The 25,955-nt window shown below is 58.0% G+C and overlaps 1 protein-coding gene across 2 annotated transcripts in view; it reads right to left on the minus strand.

The window, feature by feature from the left end:
* VAV2 (vav guanine nucleotide exchange factor 2) overlaps positions 1-25,955 on the minus strand; it is a 151,787-nt gene that overhangs the window by 37,610 nt on the left and 88,222 nt on the right. Inside the window, exons 4-8 of one of the 2 annotated variants that reach the window (XM_081803902.1) lie at positions 21,309-21,377; positions 5,533-5,620; positions 2,532-2,630; positions 1,261-1,329; positions 97-197 (exon numbers count right to left, since the gene is read on the minus strand). In XM_081803902.1, coding sequence (XP_081660028.1) covers positions 97-197; positions 1,261-1,329; positions 2,532-2,630; positions 5,533-5,620; positions 21,309-21,377 — 426 coding nt within the window. Of the gene's footprint in view, positions 1-96; positions 198-1,260; positions 1,330-2,531; positions 2,631-5,517; positions 5,621-21,308; positions 21,378-25,955 lie in introns of both variants that reach the window. The other variant, XM_081803901.1, reaches the window with a different exon arrangement.

Consider the following 25,955-nt stretch of genomic DNA (forward strand, 5'->3'; position numbering starts at 1 on the left):
GAGTAAATCCCAACTGGCCAGCTCGGCCCCGTCCCCAGGGCAGAACCTGAGGCCCCGCAGACGGGGAGGGATGGGCAAGGCGGGCCTGCCACTCACCTTTCCTTGAAATCGAGGAAGACCTTGGCCAGAGTGCTGCCCCCCGCCATCATAGACACGTCGATGGCCCGCAGAAAGCTGTGATGCACCTTGATCAGGTCCTGGGAAGAACCAGCAGTTAGTGCATGACCAGGTGCGCCAGGCCGGAAGGGCCACGCGCCCCTGAATCGCTCTCTCCTGGTGCGATTGCGGACACGCGTGTGAGGGGCCCGGTGCCAGGCACGCATCCCCAGGCAAACACCAGGGTCTCATCCCACTAGAAGGTGCTGCAGTGCCAGGCGCAGGAGGGGACCTGCTCGGCCTGTCCGGACACAGGGTGGCCGACCCAGCGCAGGCCCCGGGGCCAGAATGGGACCGCAACGGCCCTGGGTGGCTATTGCCACCCAGCGTCCTTGTTACCCTCCCGCTGTGTGCAGGCGCAGAGGGGCGCTCTGCCCTGGTCTGGGACTCTGGAGGCAGACTCTCTCTGTGGGGACAGGTGTTTGTCTACATTCAGAGCAGCCGGGCGACCGGCAGGCAGCACTCCGGGGCTCCCCACAGCCCCCGGTCCGGCTCCCACCCTGTCCAAAGCCGTCTGTGCTGGCCACCACACGCGGCAGGACAAACTCCAGGTAGGGGGCACAGAGCGCTAGAACCTCCCGAGTCTGGCTCAGCCTCCCCCGGGAGACCAGCACCCACCCCTCGAGCTCATGAGTGTGCAGCTTCTGGAGCCTCCCGCCAACCCCTCCCCGCTCTGCTGACCACATCAGGGTGAGCCTCTTGGAGGCCATCACCATCCTGTGTCTGTGTGCAGACGTGTGCAGAGCGGGTAGGGGACCCTTCTCGAAGAGCTGGAGGGGACACATTTCTCTCTGGCTGCTGACAAAAACCTAAACCTAGGGCACGTGTGTCTGAGCGACACCCCCAACACAGACAGCAAGCTGGAGAAGCTCGCAGAAACCTTGTCCTCCTGTCTCCTGAGGCCAAAGTTCTCAGAGGGAAGGGTGGCTACTCCCCTCCTACCAGTCAGTCCAAAAAGCACCCTGGAGCACCAACCAACCATGCACCTGGCAGGGACACAGCTCCCCAGGCCCCGTAGGGACAGTCAGGTGGGAGCCTGCCTGACATCCAAGCCGGCTGGGAGCCTGAGGCTGCAGACGCTGAGCCACGGGCTGGGACCCTTACCTCCAGGTTGATGAAGATGGCTGTCATGTCCGCCGGGCTCAGCACCAGCCTCAGGGGGGTCATGTAGTTCTGGAACAGGGAAGTCCCCACTGTCAGCTTGCCTAGGGGGTGCCACCCCCCTTCAAGGCCACAGTCGTCAGTGGGGGAGGGGGCTCTGACGACCCCACCAAGGTGCAGGGACCAGGGGTTCTCTGTGGGGCGGTGACACAGGCCTGGAGCACCACCAGGGCCCGGTGTCGCTGGAGAATGCATGCATTCTGGGGAGATGGGGGCTTTGTTCTGCGGGGTGACTACAGCAAGGAAGAGTGCGGGGCTGGGGATGATGGAGCCAAGCACCCACACCCACCACGTGGGCAAAGCTCTGTGGTGTCCCACAGGCTGGACTTCAACCCTACTGCAACCCAGGGTGGGTGCTGCAATGGTTATTTGAGACATTTCAGGAAACTGAGGCCAGAGAAGTGAGCACATCACCCAAGGGGACAGGGCCACACTTCCCACCCAACTCAGACCCGAGTACGGCCCTAAACCTGCCATCCAAAGAGATGCCTCCCAGAAGCCCCGCCATGGCACTACAAACAAAGAAGAGCCGGGGAGGTTCTCCCTTAAAAACAACGTTGAATTTTCACCCAGTAAGCACAGGCAGTTGGCACCAAGGATTCTCAAGTGACAGGGAAATGTCCTTGAGCCAGTGTCCACGGGAGGCCAGAGCAGGGTGGGGGCAGGAGAAGGCCCATCCGTGGTCCTCAAGGAGCTCGGGAGGCCAGCAGGGAGAGAGGACTGACCAGCCATTCGGGGGGCACAGGGTCTGCCGTGGGGGTGCCGCAGGCTGACATCATGGGGCCTATGTCCCGGCGGCAGGACATTCACAGCCACTTACGGGGTGGTATTGCTATCACCCCAATTTACAGAGTGGGAAGCTGAGGGCAGAGAATGCCTTAGGGGAGAAGGTATACACAAAGCGCTTAACCTAGCGCCCAGCCTACAGGAGAGAGTATACATCAGGAGCTTTAGCCCAGTGCAATCAGGAGTGGAAGACATACTAATGCCCCCCTTAGGCGGGAAGGAGCCGCAGAGACAAGCTCAGGACGGTCCCGGGACAGGCTGATGGCTGAGGGCTGGGGATGGGACTGGGGACGAGGGTGACAGCCCACAAGGACACTGGCGGGCTGGAGCCTGCAGCCTGCGTGGGGAGTGGAGGGCAGGGGGTGCCTGGTGGCAGCCACACCCCAGGGGACCAGTGGCACCGGGAGAGGGCAGGAGCCTGCACCCACCTTCTCGATGTCCTCCAGGGTCCGGTAGTACTTGGCCTCGGTCTCCTGAATCTCCAATAAGCAGCAATTCCTCTTGTCATCCTCGGACATGCCCATTTTCTAAAGGAAAGACACAAGACGTGAGCCAGGCCTGGCCGCAGGGTCACCAGGGTGACAGGGAGGGCGGGATAGGAGACAGAAGGAGGCCCAAACCCTTCCCCCAACTTCTGCAGATGAGGAAACTGAGGCACTGGGGGGTGTATGGGGCATGAACCTGAGGACTGGCAACAGCTTGGAGAAAAGCACGGAAGCTTCTAGAATCTGGGCTCCTGCGACCCTATTCAGGATTTTACCAGACCAGTGTGGGGCCCTCAGGAGCCAGCCCCTCCAGCATAGACAGCAGGGGGGGCATGCTTAAAGTGCCTACTGTGTGCACAGAGAAAGGCTCTGACCAGCTCCCTGAGGACCTGTGTCCGCCAACAGAGGGGCTGACCCAGCATCGACCTATTAGTGCAGGGCTGGGCTTTCCCAGGGTTTCCTGGCCTCTACTTAGGGTCCTGAGGGACCAGCTCAATGGCAGGGGCCACCGGGGGCTCGCTACTGTGGCAGGGCCTGCTCCCCACCTCCGAGGGGAACGTGGCCAGAGGTAGGACTGACCAGGAGACTGTGGCCACAGGGATGGGGGATGAAGCTGCAGGTGGGGCCACTGTTCAGAGTCTCTCTGGATTTCTAGACCCTCTCCTCACGTCCTTTTAGGCTGAGCGAGCCACATGGGTCCCTAAGTGAGGCTCTGGGAAAACAGGGCTGGGCCACGTGACATGCCATGTGGACTCCTATCTGCCCTAACACCATCCTCCTCCCCGAAGAAATGCCCCAGGTGTTTGCTGGGGCCGAGAGCTCCACAGAAACATGTCAGAGGGGGCACATCACCCAGGGGGCCAGGGTCAGGTAGGAGGTCCCCCAGGGCTCCTTCCCAAGCCCCCTGTGGCCTGGGCGCTACACTGCTGCTCTCGGGGCTTTGGGGGGGAGTGTTGGGGGCCCATGATCCCCCTAAAACCATGTGTAAGACTGTGGGGCCTGACAGCATCTCGCTGGGGACAGGGTCCCAGGCTTTTTCCAAGAGATCTGAGACCACTCTGCGAGGTGGAGGAAGACGGTGCTGGCTGTCTTTACCCGGGCCTCCCTCCACCCGCCACTTACCTGCATGTATCTTATCTGAAAGCGTGGAGAAATAAATCACAGAGAGAACCAATTAGCAGTGTCAGCTCGTTATCCGGGCTGTGCTTGGGAGGTAGGGATGCTTGTCTGCATTTACCCAACAGCCCCAGGATCCTGTCACAGTCCTCGGCCCGCCTGCCCGAGTGTCAGCCTGGCTGCATGGGGAGGGACGGCACCCAGCCCTTCCTCACGTGTGGGCTCTGAGAGCGGCACCTGCCGTCCTCTGGCTTTATCTTCCTTTGGAAAGGTCTCCATCTACCTTCCACTTTGACTGTTCAGATAGCCCCGGACATGACTGGGGAGGAAGTAAAACCTGTTTTATTTTGGAGGACGGGCAGGGGGCCGGAGGCCCACGCTGAGAGACTGACAGGACAGCTCGTGAGCAGCACAGAGCGCAGTCAGGACACTGAGCAGAGCAGGGCAGGCAGGATGCCAGCCTGTCTCCCCGACGGCCCCCGCAGGTCCTGCAAACAGCCCGGGGCCTGCCCTGTGCGCTTCAGGACCAGGGACAGCAGCAGGCTCTGGGGACTGCCCACTCTGGGGTCTCACCAGGCCAGGCACAGACGGAGCCTCTCAGGGGCATCTCCAGCCTGGAGGCGAGGGGACCTCCAGACAAGGGCCCGGGGCCACTGCATCCACTGCTCCCGCTTTCCCCGCAGGACCCTCAACTTCAAAGGGCTTGGGAGTGAGGTGGCCCCAAATCCAGAGGGCTGGCTGGGCTTTCAGGCCAGCTCCAGGAGGGCAAAGCAGAGGGTCTCCGTCAGCGGGGCAACGGCTTGGCCTTCCAGCCCCATAACTGGCCCCCTGGACAGGCTCAGGGGCAGAGCTGCCCCACTGCAAGGCTGCCTGGGGGAAGGGCAGCATTGGCCCTGGGCAGACCTGGGGTCACAGAGAGAGGCCCCTGGTAATGGTGGGGACCCCTCAGATGCTTCAGGAGCGAAACAAGAAACCCATTCCGTCCCGAAGAGAGAGTTTGGGGGCTGTGAGCCCATTGCCATGTTTCTCTGTGCTCCTCCTGGCGAGATGCCAGTGGAGGGCAGATGCCACCAGGCCGGGAAAGGCCTCTCTGAAAGGCCTTGCTGGGGAGCCGTCGTCCCAGCTTTGTTTCTCCACCACCAGCTGGTTACTCCCACACCACAGGAAAACACTGAAATTGGCTTCTTGAGAAACTCCCCCCCTTTCTTCAGGGAAAACAAACAGCATAAAAAGCCTCCACAGTTGGCAAGTGGCATTTGGGCAACCCCCCAGAAGCGTGGGGACCCAGGGGGCTGTAGCCTGCCCCCCCAGGGCCCCAACCTCCCCGTCCCGGCCCGACAGGACCCCCACCCTCCGCACGGCAGCTGCTGGCCATCAGCCCACCCGGCAGCGAACCGGAGTCCGAGAGATTATTAGCCAACACCGACTGGGAAATAAATATCCTCGCCACATAAAAGATGCACAGCTGGCTAATTGAGCCGGCAGCGGTCTCCTCGCTCTCCGCACAAAGGAGTAAAATGATGCGCGCTCCGTACGCCTGAGCAGCCAGGCGCTATTTTCAGACTCCTCAGGCAGGAAGGACTTGGAATCTGGCACACCCTCCAGAGAATCCCAGGGCAGCAGCATCACACCCTGGGCTCCTCGGAACATCCCGTAGGGAGGCCTGGGCCCAAGGACGGGCAGGAAGCCCGCAGGGGCTGGGAAGGGCTGGGGTGCAGCCTCGGGAGCTCCCTCTGCCACAGAGCGCCCCCCGCCCCCCAGAGGCTCTGAGCTCTTGGAGTGGGGGCCACGCTGCGAGTGAGGGATAGCTTACCATGGGCTGCCGTACCTCCACCTTGATAATGTCCTCATAGATGTCGTCCCCCTCGTCCTCACACGGGACGCAGTCATAGATGTCCTCCCCGAGGTCATGCTCGCTGTGTGGGAGGAAAGCCAGTCAGACACATGGAAGCCAGGGCCAGCCAGGTCTGCGCGGGGACACAGCACCAGGGGCCTCGCAGGGAGGAGCAGGGCTGCTCGGGACCACCGTGAGCCCTTCCTGCTCGGCCTCCAGCTTCTGGTCCACAAAACGGGCTGGCGTACCTGCCTCCCGGGGCCTCCCTGTGTTTACACCAGGCATCCCCTCGTGTTCTGCCTGCCCCACTTCTAGGACCTACTGTGACCACGCCCCCACTTCTCCACCCTTGTAGTGATGCTGGGACTCACGCCACCAGGCCCATGACCTGGAGCCCCGAGTGCTCTCGGTCCACCCCGGGCATCGCCGGCGCCTACAGTAGAGGCATGCTGGCCAAGGAGCCGAGCTCACACATGGACGCCTTCCCTACCAGGTGATAAGGAAGCCGAGTGAGTGGAGAGGGACATGGAGCTTGTGATGCAGCTTCAAGAACGAGTGTAAGGAAATCACCACTCACTTTATACTCTAACCAATCTTGTTTTGGCTCCTGACCACGCTCTGATTCTACTCCAACAGGCTGTCCCCTCGACCTTGCCAGATGTGGATCCTAGGACAACTCCTCCAGGAGGCCCTCAGGGATCCCCAACCCAGTCTGTGATCCAGGACCACTCCCTCCACCCCCGGTGCTCTCAAAGTGCATCCCTCTTGCTGTATCTCCCATTATTTTCTTTTTTTTTTTTTTTAAGATTTTATTCATTTATTTGAGAGAGAGAGCACACATGAGAGGGGGGAGGGTCAGAGGGAGAAGCAGACTCCCCGCTGAGCAGGGAGCCCGATGCGGGACTCGATCCAGGGACTCCAGGATCATGACCTGAGCCGAAGGCAGTCGCTTAACCAACTGAGCCACCCAGGCGCCCTCTCCCATTATTTTCTAAGTGTCTGTGGATGAGCCTGTCTCTTCCCTGGACAAAACCCAACTTCTTAACCCCTTCTGAGCACCGTTCCCGATAGACAGTAGGTGCTCAGCAAATATTTCACATCAGCAAATGAGCCAATCCAACCACATCCAGTGGAGCAACCGTGCCCTGCGCCCAGGGCTGACCAGCTCTGCAGTCTGCTGTGGGGCCCATCCTCAGGGCAGGTGGTACTCGGGGGCCAGCCCGCCCTGGAAGCCCGAGCCATCCATGCATGGGTTCAGACACACCTCAGAGCCCACGCTCAAAGCAGCACCTGGCAAAGTTAATTTCCAGAAGGCACGGAGATGCCGCAGAGTACCTCCCCACCCCACGGCACCGACTGGCCAGAATTCAGGGCCAGGGGGCAGCAGGAGACAGAGAGAGCAGAAATGATACCCAGCAGCTCTTATGAATGGTTTTCTGGCATCATCCCAAACCCGGCTTGTCATCTGACAGGCTGGGAGGGTGAGAGGTGGGGAGAGATCATTCCAGATCTACTTGAGATAGGGAGGGAGAGTTTGTGTTCAGGAAAGGCCTCTGCAGCCAGACAGAAGGGGTCTCCTTCTGGGTGTCTCCCCGTGAGACTGAGCGTGACTGGGGTGACACATCTGGGCTTCCCTCTGAGGGGCTCAGGCAGGGGGTAGGTGAGCCAGCTCCCGACTTGATGAGACCCCCACAGGCAGCCGACGAGCAGGGAAGGAGAGGAGGCCGCCGCGTTGGGTGCTTTACTCTGTGCCCCTCCAGGTGTGAGGAAGCCGCCCAATGCTGGCCACAGAACAGAAGCTGGCAGGGGACAGGCAGGGGACAGGTCACACCGCGCTAGACCAGCGCACGGACTCGGTAACCACCGCCCACCAGTGAGCCCTTCTGGGCCAACGCACCTGTTAGGTACTTGAAAAACAGTGATCCTTTCTAACCTCACAAACCCTTGGAGGCAGAGAGCCCGTGGCTGTTTCTGTCTGGTTGGCAGTCCTGGGGCCCCGCACTGCAGTGCAGGGCAGCACCCCAAGGGTGACAGAGAACCAGCAGGAACTCACCATCTCAGAGGCCGTCCCACTGGGTGGGTCACTCGGGCTGACCCAAGTCACCTCCCCTGCCTCTCCAGACGCTGTCCCCAAAGGAAACAGTTCCGGAAACCCCACCCGCCACGTTACTGGGTGTCCAGGCAAGTATCGGCAAGGGTTCTTTCTGGCAGGTGCGAGCCACCCCCGATTTCTGTCGTGCAGCAGAGCGAGGCTGGTGACAAAGCCATTGTCGAGAATCCTGACAGCGTGGAACCGAGGGGAGACAGGGACGCTTTCGGGCTGCTAAATTAGACACCTCAAAGGCAGCTGAGGCCATTCACACTGTCTGGAGGCAGACTTTGGCTTTGCTCTGATGGGCTGGGGGAAGAAGGTAGGGGGCCCATGACAGTTAAACATCCTAAGAGCTGATGAAATGAATAAAAATCACTGAAGGTAGGCCTGGAGAGGAGCCTCAAGGTCACCTGGTTCAGGGAGGGCCAACCGCCAGCACAGTGGCCCCCTTCCTGAGCCCACATGGCTACACTCTTATTTTGTATTTCCGCGATTGGCTAATAATGTTTAGGATTTTCCGTGTACTTCTGGACATTTGTACATCGTCCTTTGTGAAAGGCCTGCTCAAGACTTTTCCTCCATTTCTAAAAATTAGTTGCCTTTTTCTTATTAGAAAAAGAAATGGAGCTCTTTATATATTTTGGATACAAGTTTTTCGTCAGGTATGTTTTGTGAATTTTTTCCCAGTCTCTGGCTTTGGCTACTTTATTTTCTTAGTGGTGTCTTTTGAAAAACATTCATTTTTAATTAAAAAAAAGCCTAGCTTATCACATTTTTCTCCTATGGTGTCCTGACTCTATCCTGTGTCCCATCTAAGAAATCGCTGCATCTTGTCTAAGAAAGCTTTGTTTTCCAGGTGCCAAGGTTTGTCTGTTTTTCCTTCCCAGAGCTATATAATTTTGGTGTTTACGCTCAGGCCTCTGATCCATCTCAGATTTCCGTGCATGGTGTGGGGTGGAGATCGAGGTTCATTTCTCCTCAGGGACATTCAGGAGTTTTAGGTCAATTGTTTGGAAACTTTGTCTCTCCCGCTGGACTGCTTAGAGCCATTTGACCAAAACCACTGCCCACGGAAGTGTGGGTCTATTTTGGAATTTTATAATCTATTCCGTTGACCTACTCACCTATGCCTGTGGCAAAAGCAATTTGTTTTGAGTACTTTCGTTTTTTAATAGAAAGTCCTAAAACCAGGTGGTTTAAGTTCCTAGCTTTGTTCTTTTATGAGATTATTTAAGGCTATTCTAAGGTCCTTTGTATTTCTGTAGAAACTTTACAATAATCTTGTCAAAAAGGAAAAAAAAAAGGCCCGCTGGGAGACCAGGCACCTTAACGATATCATCTTCCAATCCATGAACATAGTATGTACACCACTATTTATGAGGTCTTTCATTTCTCAAAAATATTTTGTAGTTTTGTCACAGAAGTTTGGGAATTTAGATAGACTGGGGCCACTACGTTGGACCATTTTTTTCCTCTGCCCATTCTCTCTCTCTCTCTCTTCTCCTGGGGTTCCAGTTACACGTATGTTGGACCCCTTGGCACGGCCCCATGTGTCTGAGGCTCTGCTGGCATTTTCTTTTCTCTGTTCCTTCGGGTATATTCCTTCCACTGAATGACCTTTAAGTCACTGACTCCCTCTTCTGCCACCTGCATCTTCTATTAAAGTGGGTCCAGTGACTTGTTCATTTCAGCTATCGTGGTTTTCAGTTTTAGAATTTCTGCTTGGCCCTCTTTATCGTGTCTATTTCTCTGCTGAGGCTCCCCATCTGTTCATTCATTTGGTGCGTATTTTCCTCTAAGTCCCTGACCATGTTTATAAAAGCTGCTAATTGTAACATCAGAGTCATCTCCAGGTTGGTTCCTATTGACTTTTTTTTTTCCTGAATTTGACTTTTTTTCTGTTTCGTTGCAAGTTTGATGACTTTGTATTGAACACCAGACATGACCAATGATACAAAGATTCCATTATTTCTACTGAATACATGTTCTAACAGACCGTTAACCTGGTTGGACTCAAACTTCAAACTCTGTCTTTCCAGTAGTGAGCAGCAACTGACATGCAGCTGAATTTAGCTTTTGGATGCTGGATTTTTTTTTTTTTTTTTTTTTTTTTGCTGGAAGCCTCAGGGTCTTTCTTGTGTATATGAGGTTTAATGACCAGCCAGGGATTTTGGTAGATTATCAGATCTTGGGGCTCCTGTTCTCAGGTCCCTCCCTTCCAGCATTTCCCTCCTAACTTTCTAGCTGCTATACCAGCCTCAATATCTTTCCTCTGACACCTCAAGCTGGAGGGACTGCAGCTTTCTACCCGGACTGGGGAGTGCCCTCAGGCAAGGGCTACAAACTCTCCAACCCCACACACAGTGAGCACTCCTTGAAGAACCTGGGGTTCCTCCAGGTAAGAGTGACATGACACAGTCCTTCTCCCTCTCCCTGTACTCACAGAAGGGACACGACCACACAGACTAGAACCCTGGGAACACAACCAGAGCGGTTACCCCAACGCATGTCCACTACCATGCTCTCAGCCTGTTTCCTTCCTCAAAATCAATAAAGACAAGGAACATTCATTCATATGGGATCCCTCGTCACATACCCCTTCCCATTCGCCTCTTCTGATTCACTCATGGCTGTGGCTAAAAACAGGCAGCCAGAAACACGAGACGAAGAGCTGTGTTCTGGGGTCTTAATGTGCAACAGAAAAATCTAAGAAACGCAGGCACCGTCCCTTCCCTCTGCTCTGCAAAATGTCTGTTACCCAAAGCCTGCTGAAGACCGGAGAAGCGAATAGTCAGTCATCTGCCTATAATGGCTTCAGTTTCCCCTCCTTTGGGGGTCCTCATCCTACAGCCGTAGACCACTCACACCCCCATGCTTTCTATGTTCATCCTTCTTTCACTTACGAAAACACTCTCCCAAATGTTATTTAATTCAGGCCAATGAGCACTAAGCAATACAGGTTTGTGCATATTATTTGAAATGACAAAATAGCTGCACTAGAATTTCACTTCATGCATGTTCCACATTATGGGAGAAGAGAGGGAATAAAAGCAGTGGCAAAAAAGGGGGTTTATTATTAAAACAAAATTATGGGGGCGCCTGGCTGCCTCCATCAGAAGACCATGTGGCTCTTTATCTTGGGTCATGGGTTCGAGCCCCACGTTGTGTGTAGAGATTACTTAAATGAATAAACTTCAAAAAACATTATGAAAGTAAATTCAAACATATTTGTTTAGCTCGGCAACTAAGATAAAACACCCACCAGACCTGATTGGTTAAATCAATACCTCTCCTCAGACAGATTCTGTGCCAGCAACTGGACAGTGGCATCCACCCTATGCCGTGCACCTCACCGTCCAGGCGGGGAGACAGACAGGGCAGCAGTTATGCCTGAGGCGCAGATGCTTCTAGAATGCAGTGGTGTCATCTGTGTGAGCGACAAGCCCTGGTTCCCAATAGTTCTGACCCTCTGGCCAACATGGGCACGGACATCCCACTGTCACCTTGCTTTTTAGCAAAGGCATCGTCTCCAAAAGTGAGTTTCCTGAACAGGGTAGGGGACAGATGATAAGTCTTAGGCATCTGTTAAAACAGATTAGTTTATGCCATGACCCGCTGGGTCCAGTGCACGTGACGGCTGTGGTTGTCGGAAGGGAGGAAAAAGAAACAACAATTGTGTTTGGCGAGGGCACCGTGAGTCCCCCGAGCATCGGAGTGTCCTGAGTGCGGCACACTGACCAGGAGGGAGATCCACCTGCACGAGGATCCTGGCCTCTGGTCTCCGGTGACACAAGCCTCCTGGGTGTCCAGCTATGACCCGGCACCCAGAACCGGGAACTGCGTGCAGTCCCATAGGGCAGAGGGCCTCCCATCTGGGCCAGACGCACTTGACCCAACCCCAGCCCCACCTCCCACAGTCCTGCAAAATCCGAAAATGCCTTCTGAATCAGCAGAGGGCAATGCCATCTGCTCTGTGTTGCCTTTGTGTTAGATTGTCCCGATTACACCCCGATTCTTTGCCAATCAGCCCCTCGGGCCAACAGAGACTCATCTTGGAGAGGTTCTAACTTATCAGAGGCTACACGTCACGGAAAACCCTGTGTGGTCCGTGCCACACAGAAGCTGTGTGCATGTCACGGCACTTGGTCAGCGCACTGGACGAGAGCTGTTTGGTCCCCACCCCCTCAGGCCAGACAGGGGTAAGCGGGGTCGCCAGGGGCAGGAACTTGACTTGCTCGTCCACTCACACCACGGGGAAGCAGTCAAGGGGGGAGTCTGAGATGGAACCTCAGTGCTGCCAGTTTCTGGCTGTGTCACTCTGGGAAGGAGGACCTATGCCTCAGTTTCCCCATCTGTGAAGTAGGAATAACCCCAAGCTCCTGGCGAGGTGGGTGGAAGGATCAGCCATGATGGAAGTGACCAGCACAGGCCTGGCATTCAGTAGGTGCTCAGCAAGGGGCAGCGGCCTACTACCCCCGAGGGAGGGAGGGGAGGTTCAGCGGGACGACGTTCAGCACAGGGACCGGAGCTCAATAAATAAATAAAACACTGCCCAGGTTTTGAAACACATGAGGCTGGGAGTCCGGAGGCCAGGTCCGCGCCAACGAGCAAGCCCTGTCCCGCCGCCCACGAGCGAGCCCAAGGACCCTGCGAATGGGGTGGGGTGGGTGGGAGGAGATCCCGGACCAAATGGGAAAGGGCAGGTGAGCGTCCAGGGCTGGGGTCTGACCCACGCCCCAGCGAGACCCACCCGGTTCCCCTCCTCAGACGCAGGGGGCCCCGGCCTCCCCAGCCCCCACCACTGCTCCACTGGGGGGGCAGTGACCCGCCCTCCTGCCTCCCCCCGCCCTCCGCTGCCTCTCCTTCCCCATCCCCCTCTCCCCGGGCTCATCCTTTTGCTCCTGCTGTTTTCCAGCAGGCAGCCGCACTGACAGATGCTAAATCCCAACAATTATTTTCGTCCTCACAATGGCCTGCTGCCCCCCAGAGAGGGCAGGAACCTGCCTTCCCTCCCACCCCAGACCCCGCGGCCTGGCCCCCAAAGCCTGGCCTGCCCGCCCCGATTTTGTTACAGAAAGTCAGCTGCTCCAAGAGGCCCGCCACCCGCCCCCACCGCCTAAGGAAAATCAAAGAAAGGCGAACAAACTCTCTGCTTTCGGCCTCGGGCAAGCCTGTGTTTAAGGTTGACATAAAAGATCGCTATGGACCGGCGCGGATGTGCGTTCTGGCCCCGGGCTGTCTGATGCTGGGAAGCCGGACGCCGAACCACCATTAACTTGTTACTTGGAAACCAGATCGGACATTTCCTGACCTCGGTCCATGCCGCGCAACAGAGAGAGGGGTCCCTGAGGGCCAGAAGAAGCCAGCTGTGGGCTGGGGGGGGCCTCACGTAGGGACAGACACATGGACACGCCTCAGCAGACCCTCGCCCCAACCTGGGAGGGAGGGGCTGCTTTTCCTACAGCAGGGCTCAGAGAGGGCAAGACAGTCACCCAAGGTTGCCAAGCCATGCAGGGGCACACCAAGACGAGACCATGGCTGCCAGACTCGCGGAGGGAGCCCCACTCGCCGGGCCCCGTGCTCCCTCCCAAAACTCTCTCTTTTCCTGGGGTGCTTTCTAAGCAGTACAAGTGCATCCCCAACCCCTTGGGCTGGGTCATAAGGGTAAGGCCCAGAGGAATGTCCTGGGCCACAGCCTCAGATGGCTCAGGGGTTCAGCCCCTACACTGTCATGTAGAGTGTGCTGTGTGACCACAGGCAAGTCACCTACCCTCTCTGAGCCTTAATTTCTTCAACTGCAGAATGGGGACAGGACCTGTTGTGAAGGCTGAGATGATGGGGCTGGGCACCGGGCCTGGCACTCAAGGACTGCTGCTCGGGTCCTCAGAATGGAAAGAGCAAAGGCTCAGGACCTTCCCACTACTACCGGGCATGTCCTCTGTGCCAGTGTGCAGGGCTCAGGTCAAGCTGCCTGCCCTTAAGGGGGAGCTCAGCTTTGGGGGTGGGGGACAAAGACAGTCCTGGTGTGCTTTTTAATCTTCCAGGGAAGGAGCACTTCATTCAGCCTAGTAAGGCCAGGGTGGCTTCCTGGAGGAGGTTACCTCCAGGCTGGGTTTTGTACAATGCAGATTTGTAAGCAATCAGCGGTACCATGTACGTGACAGGACTTTTTGTGGTGAAATGCAGGATGTTAGGCGTATTCATGTTTTAAGCAGTACTTCTCTTTTTAAGATTTTTATTCATTTATTTGAGAGAGTGTGTGTGCAAGAGAAAGCACGAGTGGGGGGTGGCAGAGAGTGGCAGAGGGAGAGGGAGAAGCAGACTTCCTGATGAGCACGGAGCCCGACACAGGGCTCCATCCCAGGACCCTGGGATCATGACCTGAGCCGAAGGCAGACGCTTAAGTGACTGAGCCACCCAGGCGTCCCCCTAAACCACCGAGTCAGGTATGTATTAACCTAGTCTTTATACTCATAGCATCCCAGAAGCGAGTATGGAGAAAATGATTTAGAGAGGCCCTTATTAGACAGAAGGTAAACCTCTCCTGGCCAAGCCCAGCTGGTCCCTGCTTCCTTCTGGGACCAAGATGAATATGCACATCTTGGAAACTTCCCTTCCACACTGGCCTCCCCACCCTGCAGAGACTGTTAAACCAGGCCACAGAATCACTGTGACCGCCTTGGTCCTGAAAGGACCTAGGTCTAATTAGGTATTAAGAATAAAAATTCACCTAAGTCTGTGCCGTATCTACTGGCCTGCATACATCTCACTATTCAGCAGGTCAGAGAGGCACTGGGGCATCTGCTCTGCATTCGTTCATGAGGCCCCTTGTGCAGACTCTAACACAGGGAACAAACAAACTGGGGGGCAGGGAGCAGGGTTTCAAGGTCACCCAAGCCCCAGGCCAGCCAGGGCAGCTCAGGTCCGTGCCCCAAGGGGCCGAGATGTTCCAGGAGGGCAGTGCAGGAAATCTCAGAGCTGCGGGGAGCAGAGCGCTGGGCGGCCAGTCTCACCAGCTGTGGCCAACTGTCTCCATAATCAGAACGAGGGGAAGACCCTATGAGCTCGGTTACCGGGCAGGGTTTGGACGGACGGCCCTCTGCCTAGCCTGTCCTGTTGCCAGCTCTGGAAGGCAGCTGGTCTAGACCACAGGGGCAGGAGAGAGGGGCCAGGGCTCCAGGGCTGCCTGCCCCACCACTGGGCCACGTGTACAGACACGGTGATTTTGGGGGCAGGACCGCCGGCCCTGAATTCCTGAGCAACCCACAGAGACGCAGCCGAGACCCAGACTCTCCCCAGACCCTGGCCCAAAATAAGGCAGTAAGCAGCCTGGCGGGGGTGAGGGAAGGTTTCCTAAATCACACTTTGGCAAGTCCTATGCTCCCTCCAAGGGCACTTGCAGCAACAACTCCCCCAGGAAGCCCTCCCAGTCTCCTGGCCTGACCCCCCGTGGATGCCCCCTGGATAGCTTCTGGAGTGAGGAAAGGTCTGCGGCAGACCCTGTCACAGAGCCCGGGGCAGGCGGCCTGCTGAGTCACACGGACCTGGTTCGAACCGCAGTTCCACTCTTTTGCTGCTGTGTGCGGCCACCCTCTCCTCCCAGGGCCAGTCTGCAGTCCAAAGGGGGAGGTCCGGGACCCACCTGCAGGGCTCCATGTGGGAACAGACCCTGCGTGTGCTCCACGGACTCTGGCTTCACACCTTCCCCTGGGCCAGGCCCCACGGCAGGAGGGGCCTCCCGGAGCCCACATGAGGATGGAGAGACCCTCTGCAGGGTTTGGGCCCCCCCGTGCTGCCAGGGACACCCGGCTGGGGACCGCACATGCCTGGCCCACTGTCGGCACGCCCTCTTTGTCGTACAAACGGAGACCTGAACGGCCAGATGAGAGGCAGCTCAGCCGCACAGAAGGTGGCCTTGTCGAAGGAGGGCTGTGGCAGGGCTGGGTCCGGCTGTCACCACCTTGGCAGCCCAGAGCCAGGGCCTGAGTTCTGGGAGGCGCCCTCGAGCAGTGAGACCGCAGGGCTCCCTGGACCCCCGCCCCCCTCCGCCAGCTTCCCCCCACCGTGGGCCTGAGGATGGCAGCCTCCCAGGCTGGCCTGGGGGCCATCTGCCAATGTCTCTGCTCTGGGAGGCTTTTCTTCAACTTCCTTCAGACTGTGGGGCTGTTGGGGTCCTCCACGGGGGCTGTGGAGGGCTGCCTGTCCCACAGGGCAGGGGGCTGCTGTTTGTTTTTAGCGGGGCTGTTTCTGCATCGTCGGATTCCAAACTTGTCCCCCGTGGAAAAGCAATCCTTTGGAGAGAACAGCAGACATCCCCAAACCCGGCCCCTCCCGACCCAACACAGACGTCCCGACAAGTGCAGGTGTCCATGAAACACTGAATTTTCACGCAAGCGGCTTGAACATCTGTGAACTCGGGACAGTCTTCAAACAAGCTTTCGGTGCAGCGGGGAGAGGCGGGCGGGCAAGGACGGTGGGGCGGGGATAGGCTGTCACTCGAATGAGGGTCACAGTTGGGCGCAGTGACTGTCCCCATTCCCTGCCGGTAAGGGGGCCCTCGCAGCAGGCCAGCCCCCCCCCCGTGCACCCCGCCTCCCTCCCCAGGGACAAGAAGGACCCCTGCTGCAAGATGACGTCCTCACACCCTTGAAGGAGCATCAACTTGGGACACTCCTTCTACATTTTATGCATCTTAAAAAATTATCCCACCGATGCTAATACGACACATTTAAAGCTGCAAATTCATTTTCGATTCAATAAAGCATGCAGCTATACATTTATGGATAAATTATATCCCCTGCCATGCCCCAATCACATTTGTTTAAGCCCGAAAATCACTCTGACTCCCAGGGAAGTGATGGGAGTGCTAAGCAGCAGGCTCCTCGGTCATAAAGCCTTGGATCCTTCAAGCTCGAAGGGACCCACACTCCGTCGGTTGCTGCTTTCATTTCAGAGGTAGGGAAACTGAGGCCCAATGAAGGACCTGACGTGCCCCGAGTAAGACAGAACGTCGCCTTTGCTGCTACTCAGCCTCGGGTAAGCAGGCACTCGCCAGCACGCCCCCAGTGAGTGGCATGGTGTCACCCGGGCAACCAAGGCCCCTTGAAAGGACGAGGAATGATACGGAGCAAAGCCAGAGCCCGGTCACAAAGCCGCAGAGAAGCAGCCTGAGGCCATGTGCCCATGATCTCTCCGAGCTCCAGCGACCCTTCTAGACAGGAGCCTCCCCACGCAGCTGTGGGACCAGGCACCTTCCACACAGCCCCGCCCTTCACGGCCCGCCATCCGTCACGGTGGGCTTTGGCACCCCGTCCCCGCCTCCCACTGCCAGCATCCCCAGGCAAGTCGGCTGAGCGGAGCTGGGGTGTCTTGTTACTGTGACCCACCCGAGCCCCCTGGCCTAATTTGGGGCAAGGAATCCCTCCATCCCTTCCTAGTTCCAAAACACAGAAAAGGTGTAGGTTCCAAATCCCAAAGCTGCCGTGTCCAAATGCCGGGAGAAGACCCGGAGAGCACGGCCCCCCACATCGTTGCAGAAGCATGTAGAGGAGGCTGGGAAGCAGGAGCCGAGTGCCTCTCTTCTCAGCTCCGCGGTCAGTGACAGCGCCCCGGGAGCTTGAAATAGGCCATTTAAGTGGCAATATTTCGTGTTAATTTTTTCAACCAGCTGCTCTATTATTCGATTATACATTATTCAGTGATCTCAAAAGTGAGCTTAGAGCACTTGAGAACATAATGTTAGTCCAGCATCATCCATTCAAACGTGGGGAGGGCTCCGCACGAGCTCCTGGAACCGTGTTCTGGATCCAACGCCCAAGCTGCCCACACTGGGGCCACCAGCCACACAAACGTGGCCCGGTGAACTGGGCTGTGTTGTCAGCGTCAAGCATGCAGACCGGACTCTGAGCCACAGGGGATAAGGCAAGCTACCGCATCAGGGATCGGTTGTGCCGGCTTCCACACTGAGCTAGTACTGATTCTGGATATACGGGGCTAAAGAAAGATACATTCTTACCATTAATTGCACCTACTTCTGTTTCTGCTAGAAAACCTACAATCACGCATGTGGCCTGCCGGACAGTGTTGCCACGGCCATTAGGAAACCCAGGGAAAAAGCCAGTTTTGGTGAAACGGGTAGAGAGGCACCCCCATCCTCGCCTGAGGGCTCAGAGTGTTCCCACCGGGCGCTGTGCCCCCCGCAATATTACAGATGCTCTTCCTGAAGCCAATCCTGGCACCTATGGGTTACACATAGGGAAACCGAGGCACAGAGGTGGGTAACTTGCTGAAGACCATGCAAGTAGGAGGTGACAGAGCCCAGACTCCCAGGCCACGTCCGATGGGACAGGCTTTGCTGCTTCGGACACAAGACGTGGCAGCAGCAGGATGGACAGATTCTCCTGCACGGCCGAGATACCTGCTCTAGGTGGACCGGAAGGGGGCTTTCGCCATGGAGTGATGTCCTGTGGCCTGAGGACACTGGGGGACATTGGGGACAGTGAAGGCTCTAGACAACCCCAGTAAGAACATGCCCTCTAAGGGGTGTTCCAAAAGGTCCCCCCTGGGAGACCCACGTGACCCCACCCTCCTGGGGTCCTAGGAGGCAGGGGTGGGTCTCATTCCCCTTTACGTTTCCAGCTCCCGACCCTGAGCCGACACACAGGAAGCGTTGGTGTTTAGCTGGCCCCTGAACAGATAGGTGATCGACTGAAGGAAAAGCATACATGGTGCCACTCACACGTGGCGGTCCGTCGCGGGAGCCCCGAGAACCACACCAGCTTCCCTGCGGGGGAGCCAGCATCCGACCACCTCAAACAGCTGCTCCGTGTCTGAGGTCTGGGCGACCGGCAGGGCCCTTCGGAAGCACAAGGCGATCATCACTTCGGACGCCTGGCCAAGAGCCCAAGGCAAAGAATGGAGCCGGCTGCGCTCGAAATGTCACTGCCTGTTCCCTGCCACCGCCGGCCGTGGGATCCACACCAGTGCCCCAGCTCCAGCCTCGGAGACTCACAGCCACCTCCCCTCCCCCAGCAGGGCCAGGTAAGCAAAGGCAGGTCCGTTTGTGTCTCGTCAATTGCCGTAATGGATAAATATCAATCCCCAGCCCATGGAGACAAGATGCTAGGAAATCGTGTTTTTCAGTGAAAGGAGAAGGGGGGAGAAAAGCATGAAAAATTTATTAAACTGGAACCACTGGGCCCAAAACATGAGTTAAAGACTCAAATTCATCCCCCTTCCCTGTAATTTATGATTTATGTTGTCAATAACCGTAGTCATAAGGAACTCGTTGGACGAAGGAGGCGCACTGTTAATGTCACGGAATAAGAGTGCTGGCAAGCCCCGCCTGGCTTCCCTGTGTGAGCCGAGTCACGTCCCGTGTCCGGTTCCGGGCATCGGTCACGGGGGGATTGGGCACCCCAGGGCCGCTGCGGGACTCAGGGCACAGGAACACAACCCCAAACGTACACCAGCAGCCGCCGGAGGGGGCAGGGATCCCCACATGGCTGCGGAGGGGAGGCTCCCTGGCTGGCCCGAGGACGTATTTCATGCCCGGTCTGGGCTGCACGAGGCCAGCGTGACCCTGTCCTCCTGGAGCCCTTGGTCTGTGCTGACCATGGAGGGACGTTTCTGGAGGGAGAAGACCCTCAGCCTCACATTGGTGACTTAGGAGAAATGGCAGCTGAGGACCCCACGCTCCGCACCTGACGGGGGCTCTTGGGCCCTGGTCCTTAGCTCCTTGTCTGTGAAATGGGGACCCCGCAGAGCAGACCTTACAAAGAGATGGTGCGGGTGTATATAAGGAGACGAAGTCTCAGCAATGCCAGGCCCTGCAAAAGCTCCTGTAAGTACCACCCCCACCACTGTCCTTACCGCGTGGGACTTGCTGTCACACTGTGTGCGTGAGGTGCGTGCTGCTAGGGGCTGAAGGTGGGGGGGCATGAAGAAGACACAGGGTCTGACCTCAGAACCCGCCGGTCTACAGAACACAGACATTTCACCACGTAATCATGGTGCATCCCTCGGGCAGCCCAAAGGCCAAACGGGCTTGTGGGTGCCCTTCGGAGTCAGGGGGTGGTACAAGAGGCTTCCCAAGTGGGGTATACCCAGGCCCAGATGTGGCAGATGAGAAGGATCTCAAGGTAAGAAATGCCAGGAAGAGAGGACAAGAGGCACCTCCAACCTGAGCTCAGCAAGCGAGGGGACTGCTGTCAGCAGCGGGGGAGAAGGTGGATGGGCTGGGTCTCCCCCTGGGAGACCTCCCTCCAGCTGTGCCTCTGAGCCTCAGTTTCCCCACCCTTTGCAGGGTGGGGGGAGCAGCCTGTCATTCAGGCCCGCACCACACGAGGCCCCTTTCTCGACAGCCAAGTCCCTCTGTGATTCCTGGGACTGGTCAGGGCAAGCAGGCAGGGTGCTCCAGGACCCAGACACGACTAGTGTGGACCCCGGCCCCCACGTGTCTCCTTCAGGGCACTCTCCAGACCTCGCACCTGCACGGAGCCAACAGGTACCCCAGGGCACCCCACCCGTCACAGCAGGGTCATCCCAGGGCCCTGGGGCCAGCCCAGGCTCAGGAAGGTGGGCTGGGGCAGCCGCTCCCACTGGCCGGCAAGCTGCCTCATTCATAGGCTCCCCTGAGATCGGGCCACCAGCATGGTGCTGACATGTTGGGTTTTGGTGACTCAGAGTGTTTACATCAACGGGGATCCTGCAAAAACGCTTGCCGGGCCCCACGCCCTAGAGGCGGCCCTGGATGGGAGGGTGGGCACGAAGCACGGAGCCTCAACACTGGGAGGGCGCCCAGGAAGCACCAGCTCTTACTGGATCTCACTCCCAGTCTGTGCTGATGAAGGCGAGGGGCACGGTAAGTCTCCCCAGAAGCAGCAGCCATTTCTCCGGGGCAAAGCCACGTCTGCTGTCAAGTGGGAGCGAGGGGTCCAGTTGGCAGGAGGCTGGGAAGGGCAGGGGGCCAGCCAGGTCGGGGCCCCCACTCACCAGCCCAGGGCCGGGACAAGCCCATCACTGCTCGAGCCTCCTCGCCTGCGGAAATGGGGTACCGTGCCTCCTCCATCCGCCTGCCCCTCCTCAGGGAAGCTGCCCAGGCCCCTTCCCTGAGCAGTAGCTGCATGGCCCCCATCCCTGGCCACCGCTGACCCCGCAGAGCCGGACCACCGCCCCAGGCTTCTCGTTGGTTCCTGGGGGCTCCAGGACTGTGAGGCGAAACAGCCAGGAGGGTGGCCAGGCCTGGGCCGCGTGAGGATGGAATAGGGGAGTCCTCAGAGACAGAGCGATGTGAGTCTGGGGTCATGGAGAAGGGGGGAGATGCCCCCGTGGCCTCAGGTGGCCTGGTCTCGGCCCCTCACCCACCTCTGTTGGGCCACAAGACCACCCACAAACTGCCTCTGCTTGTAGCCTGAGCTCCAGAGGCCCCTGCTTCTGGAAACATCAGCTCTCTCCACCCCCAGCAGAAGTTGGGGAACCTTCCAGAACACGGAAGGAGGCATGAAGTGAAGAAGCGCTCGTCCGCCTGAGCTCTCATGAAGCTGGGGGCACGCATGCCACCACCAACTGCGTGGAGAGGCCCTGGGTGGGACAGCAGGGCAGCTCTGCCCAGAGTGGGGCCGCGACTCCCCCATCCCCGTCCCCATCCCATCCCAACCCAGTCCCGCCAGCTCCTTACTCCGCCAGTTCCTCCAGGCTGCGGTACACATCGTCGTCATTCTCGGTGGTCTCCTCCGAGGGAAAGGGCCTGTGGAGAGAGGGGAGGGAGGTGAGCAGGTCTCCTCGGCCCGGCTGGGCGCCCAGCCCAAGTGACCCCCGATGGCCCTGCAAAGGAGGGCTCTGCTCTCGCGGAAGGAAGCAGGTCCGCACGACAGTGGCTCGTGCGTCAGAACCAGCAGGTGGAGGTGTCCAGGGTGAGGAGAGCACAGCTTGACCCTAGGACACTGGAGGTCACTCTCCATAGGCCCCCGCCGACCCCACTGGCAAATGAAGGAACTGGGTCAGGGACAGCAGGAAGCTTTCGCCGCTGAGACACTCCTGCCTCTGCATTTCAGGGGGATTCCAGAAACGGGGATGTGGGCTCCTGGGGCACCCTGTGGTTAGCCCTGGCTGAGAGGGCTGCCGGCTCCATCCACCTGGAGGACAGGATGCAGGAGGGCATTTTGGCAGGGACGGTGGAGCTCCAGGGGCACCCAGCACCCTCCATGCCCGAGGGCAGTGGCCGAGTGCGCTATGTGGGAGCCTGCCCATCATCCCGGGCACATGCCAGGGCCTCTGAGAAGGCTACTGTCCTGCCATCCCGCCCACCAGCCCACGGAGGCCTGGCTTGGGGTCAGAGCATGTCCTGAAAAGTGCTGGCGGCTTTCCCAAAGGACCTGTCTCCCCTTTGGAAAGGGAGCCACAGGGGCAAGGGGCCCCAGATGGAGCACGGCAGTCTCCTTAGTGTCCACTCGATGGCCGCACGGATGTTCCCTCCCTCCTGGGTCATCGCCACGGGTAAGCCGTCCCCTGATGCCACATCCCGGGCCCCGCCACGTTCCCCTTCCTCAGCCTTGTGCCCGAGGAGCAGTCCATTCGTCTCCCCCGCCATCTCTCCCACGCCACCTCCTCTCTGGGCCTTGAACCTGTGTCCACTCCCCCAACCAAACTGCTCCTGATAAGGGTGACAGTGACCTTGGCACCGTCGAATCCTAAGGCTGACGTCCCACGTGGTGAACACCTGCAGAGGGGCGGGGGACAGAGTTCCTCGTGGGGCGGGGTGCCGCTCTGTCAGCTGGGCAGCTCAGAATGCCGCAGAACAGAAACTGCTCCTTGCATCCTAACACCCTCGTTCAGGGCGACGAGCTCCCTCGAGAATGGAACCACAAACCCAGCCCATTTCTGCCACAGCCAAAGACAGATGATCGCCAGCGTGGGCCAGAGCAGGAGAGGGAGGGGCGGCCAGCCTGGCTGCCGGGAGCTGGCCCCAAGAGGAGACAGGAACACACGGGGTAGGGGCCGCCTTGTCCCCGTCCACTCTGCCCCCAGTCCCCTGCCCCACCCCATTCCCCAAGACCCAGCTCCCTTCAAGATTCCATTCAACCCCACCTCATGTGGGAAGATCTGACCATGCTCTCGGCCTGGGTCCACGTCTGCCCAGCATGGACCCTGTCACTAGAAGAGCATGGACAGATGGATGGACAGACAGATACATGGTGGATGATGGATGGCTCTCTGGGAGGACAGTGGGTGGAACAGTGGTTGATCTGTGGGTTGATGGACACATGAATGAGATGTGGGGTGGGGGGGTGGAGGAGTGTCCAGGATTTCAGGGAGGGGTTGGGTGGGTGGGTTGGCGAACGGATGGGTGGACAGATGGATGGATGTCACACAGTCTCAGGCTTTCCTCCCCCCACACCCCCAAGACAACAACAAATGGCAGCCCTGAATTAGATACAGGAAAGCATCTTCAAGAAGAGGTTCTGAGAACCCAAGCAGACGTATTCAAGTCACCCCTGAGCTGAGACTTTACAACACTGACCCTGGTTTAACACTGGCCTGAGTTGAGACTTTAAAACACTGACCCTGTTTTAACACTGGGGACACCCATTTGCACAGAGGACACAGTATGGGGCTGCGTTCCCACTGGATCTTAAAGCCCGAGGGGTCACGCTGCAGCAAGGACTGGCTCCATCCTTCTGTCTCAGGTACCGCTAATCATCCAGACCCCCCCTGCCGTGCCGCATCTACCCGCCAATTTCCTCCCCCCCCAGGCTTCACCAGACATGCCGACGTTAACAGTGGAGTTAATCTGCTCTTTAAGAGGAGGGGATGAGAAGGATGCACAGCACAATGGTCTGCACAGAAATGATCGTGGGTTAAACACCAGAGCAGGTCCCCCAGGTCCTCCCCAGCAGGATGGGCCCCTCCTGTCCCATCAGACCCTTCCTGAGCACGCATTTCCTTGAGCCCAGCTTCTGGGAAGCCAAGTTTCCCACTTGGACCGCCAAGGGAATGAAGGGGATGCCTGGGCCGGAAGCAGTGACGCGTCAGGCAGTATCCAGCCCCCTCCCCACCAAGCTTCCCCAGTACGCCCTCCTCCTGGAGGCAGCGAGAGAGAGGTCTGCACCACTGCTCCTGAAGGAGCCCCCCCAAATCCCACCTCCCCCCACAAGGACTATTTCAGCATCCAGTGGCTGAGGCCAGCACAGCCTAGCTGCACAGGACGATTGGGGGAACGAGGAGTCACCAGCTAGAGGAAGGGGACCTGAAAACAGGGCACCCTGAGAGGGTGTCCGAGCCTAAACCCCTGAACAAACAACAGATGAGAGCCCAACTCCTAGTTCCAAATCACTCGTGCGTTCTCCTTCACTCATTCACTGGTATTTACCGGGCACCTGCTCTGAGCTGCCCCTTTGGGTCTGCCGTTGGTCATTGCTTCAGGGAGAAGCTCTGGGATCGATAAATCAGGCTCTGGTCTTCATCCTCAGCACTTCTTTGAGAATCTGCTAAAAAACTATGGCTTCTGAAAAGTGCCCACATGGGCAACTGTGCTTACAGGTACACGGGGGAAGGATGCATGGCCTGGAAGGGGGCAGACCAGATGCTCTGGGGGTCCTGGAGCTGAAGGTGGCGATCTCGGGTCCACGCAGGACAGACTCCAGGAGCTCAGCTATATGGGGAATGGTTAGGGTGTGCTTTCTTGGAAGGCCCTGAGCAGTGGGCTCCTGGGGCCGTTTTCCCGGGGGTTCCTTCACTCCAGAGCAGGAAGCCCCCGGGAGCATGGCAGGTGTGTATCTCATCCCTGAGCTGTGTCTGCAGATGGCCCCGCCCAGGACCCAGACTGCTGCTCCCCACTCGAGCCCCCCCACACGCTGGAAATCGAGCACCGGCCAGAAGCCAAAACAGAGACCCCACAACCTCTGTCACCTTCATTTTAGGGGAAGCCCTGTGGGGAGAGCTAAGAACTAAGACCTGGGTTCGAATCCAGACTCACTACGTGGCCCTGAACAGGGCATGCTCCCTCTCTGCCTCAGTTTCCCCAACTGTAGAATGTCAGTGGTAGTCACTTGAGATTAAATGAGATAATGCAGTGAGTCTCTAAACTCAGGTCCTTTGACCCAGCAAGTGTCCTGTAAATGACAGCGTGGGTCGCCCTCCCTCCCTGCTGGGTGGCCCACCCCAAGAGCTCACCTGCCCAGTCCAGAGCTCAGACACAGGCAGTCCTCAAGGTCCCCACGGCCTCCTGAACGACAGCTCCAGGTCCTGACTCCTGGAGCCAGCCCCCGAGGGCAGGCCCGCCCCCAGGGGACACAGAGTCAGCACCCCCACGGGGGTCTCCAACCCACCCCACAGAGCTCTTTCTCCCCATGCTTCAGAAGAAAGAACATTCCCTGGAAACAAAAGTTCATACTCTGGAAAGGAAGAACACTTCGGGCCAGTGCTTGGCTCCGATGTGGGTATTCAAGATCACTCAGCACCATCCAGAGAATCTAGGACACAGTGTTCATTTTCCCACGTTCTGCGGACATTCAGATGAAAGGGATCCAGGGTCTGAGACACATCCTAACTTCATCTTTCACTTTGCGTGTTCCAGAAGTAAGTTGGAATTCTGACTCACAGAACGCTCCCTGCAAGTGACCTCCAAGGTCCATGTTCAAGGGCAGGGTCATGGATGGCTCGGGTCCTCCTTGACCGCCTGGTGTGTCCAAGAGATGGGTGGGGACCAGTGCCCTGGGTTCCCATCCTGGAGGGTGAGATGGGCCCAAGGCCCCCAGAGAGCAGACTGGGCCCCAGAGGCCTGGGGGTCCCCAGCACCCAGCACTGCCCTACAAGGGACGGCGCCGTCTGGTCTGCCTGGGACTAGGGAGTCTCCTGGAACGTGGGAACTTCAGTGCTGGCCACCTAGTCCCACAGGTGGGGGAACAATAGCGCTGGAGGGTTCCTGGGGCAGCTCATTTCTCTGGTCGGACCTCAGTTTCCCATTCTGAAACTGGCCTCAGGATGAAGTGCGGTGGGGCTGTGGGAGGGCCCGGCACCAGGACACCATCAGGGTCAGTCCCATCTCCTCAGGTGTGCCCAGGTGTGCCCAGGGGCAGGTGAGAAGGAAGCGGTCAGCATGGGGGGGGGGACGGGGGAGGGGGCAACAGCCCCGTTGGCACCAGTCTGCAACGGAACCGGCAGCCGGGCAAACTTGAAAGGCACATCAAGAACGGCGGCCTGGAGGACCTGACAGGCCCATTTAATTATTGAGAGAGTCACCTGGGTGCCACCTGCTAATTGGCTGGGACGCCTTGAAGCACCAGGGTTTCCTTATTAAAAACGGCTCTCCTGCTAAACAGCCCCG

The sequence above is a fragment of the Leptonychotes weddellii genome, chromosome 14 (genome assembly GCF_054177405.1).
Source record: "Leptonychotes weddellii isolate Sample4059 chromosome 14, ASM5417740v2, whole genome shotgun sequence".
In the NCBI taxonomy this organism is placed as follows: Eukaryota; Metazoa; Chordata; class Mammalia; order Carnivora; family Phocidae; genus Leptonychotes; species Leptonychotes weddellii.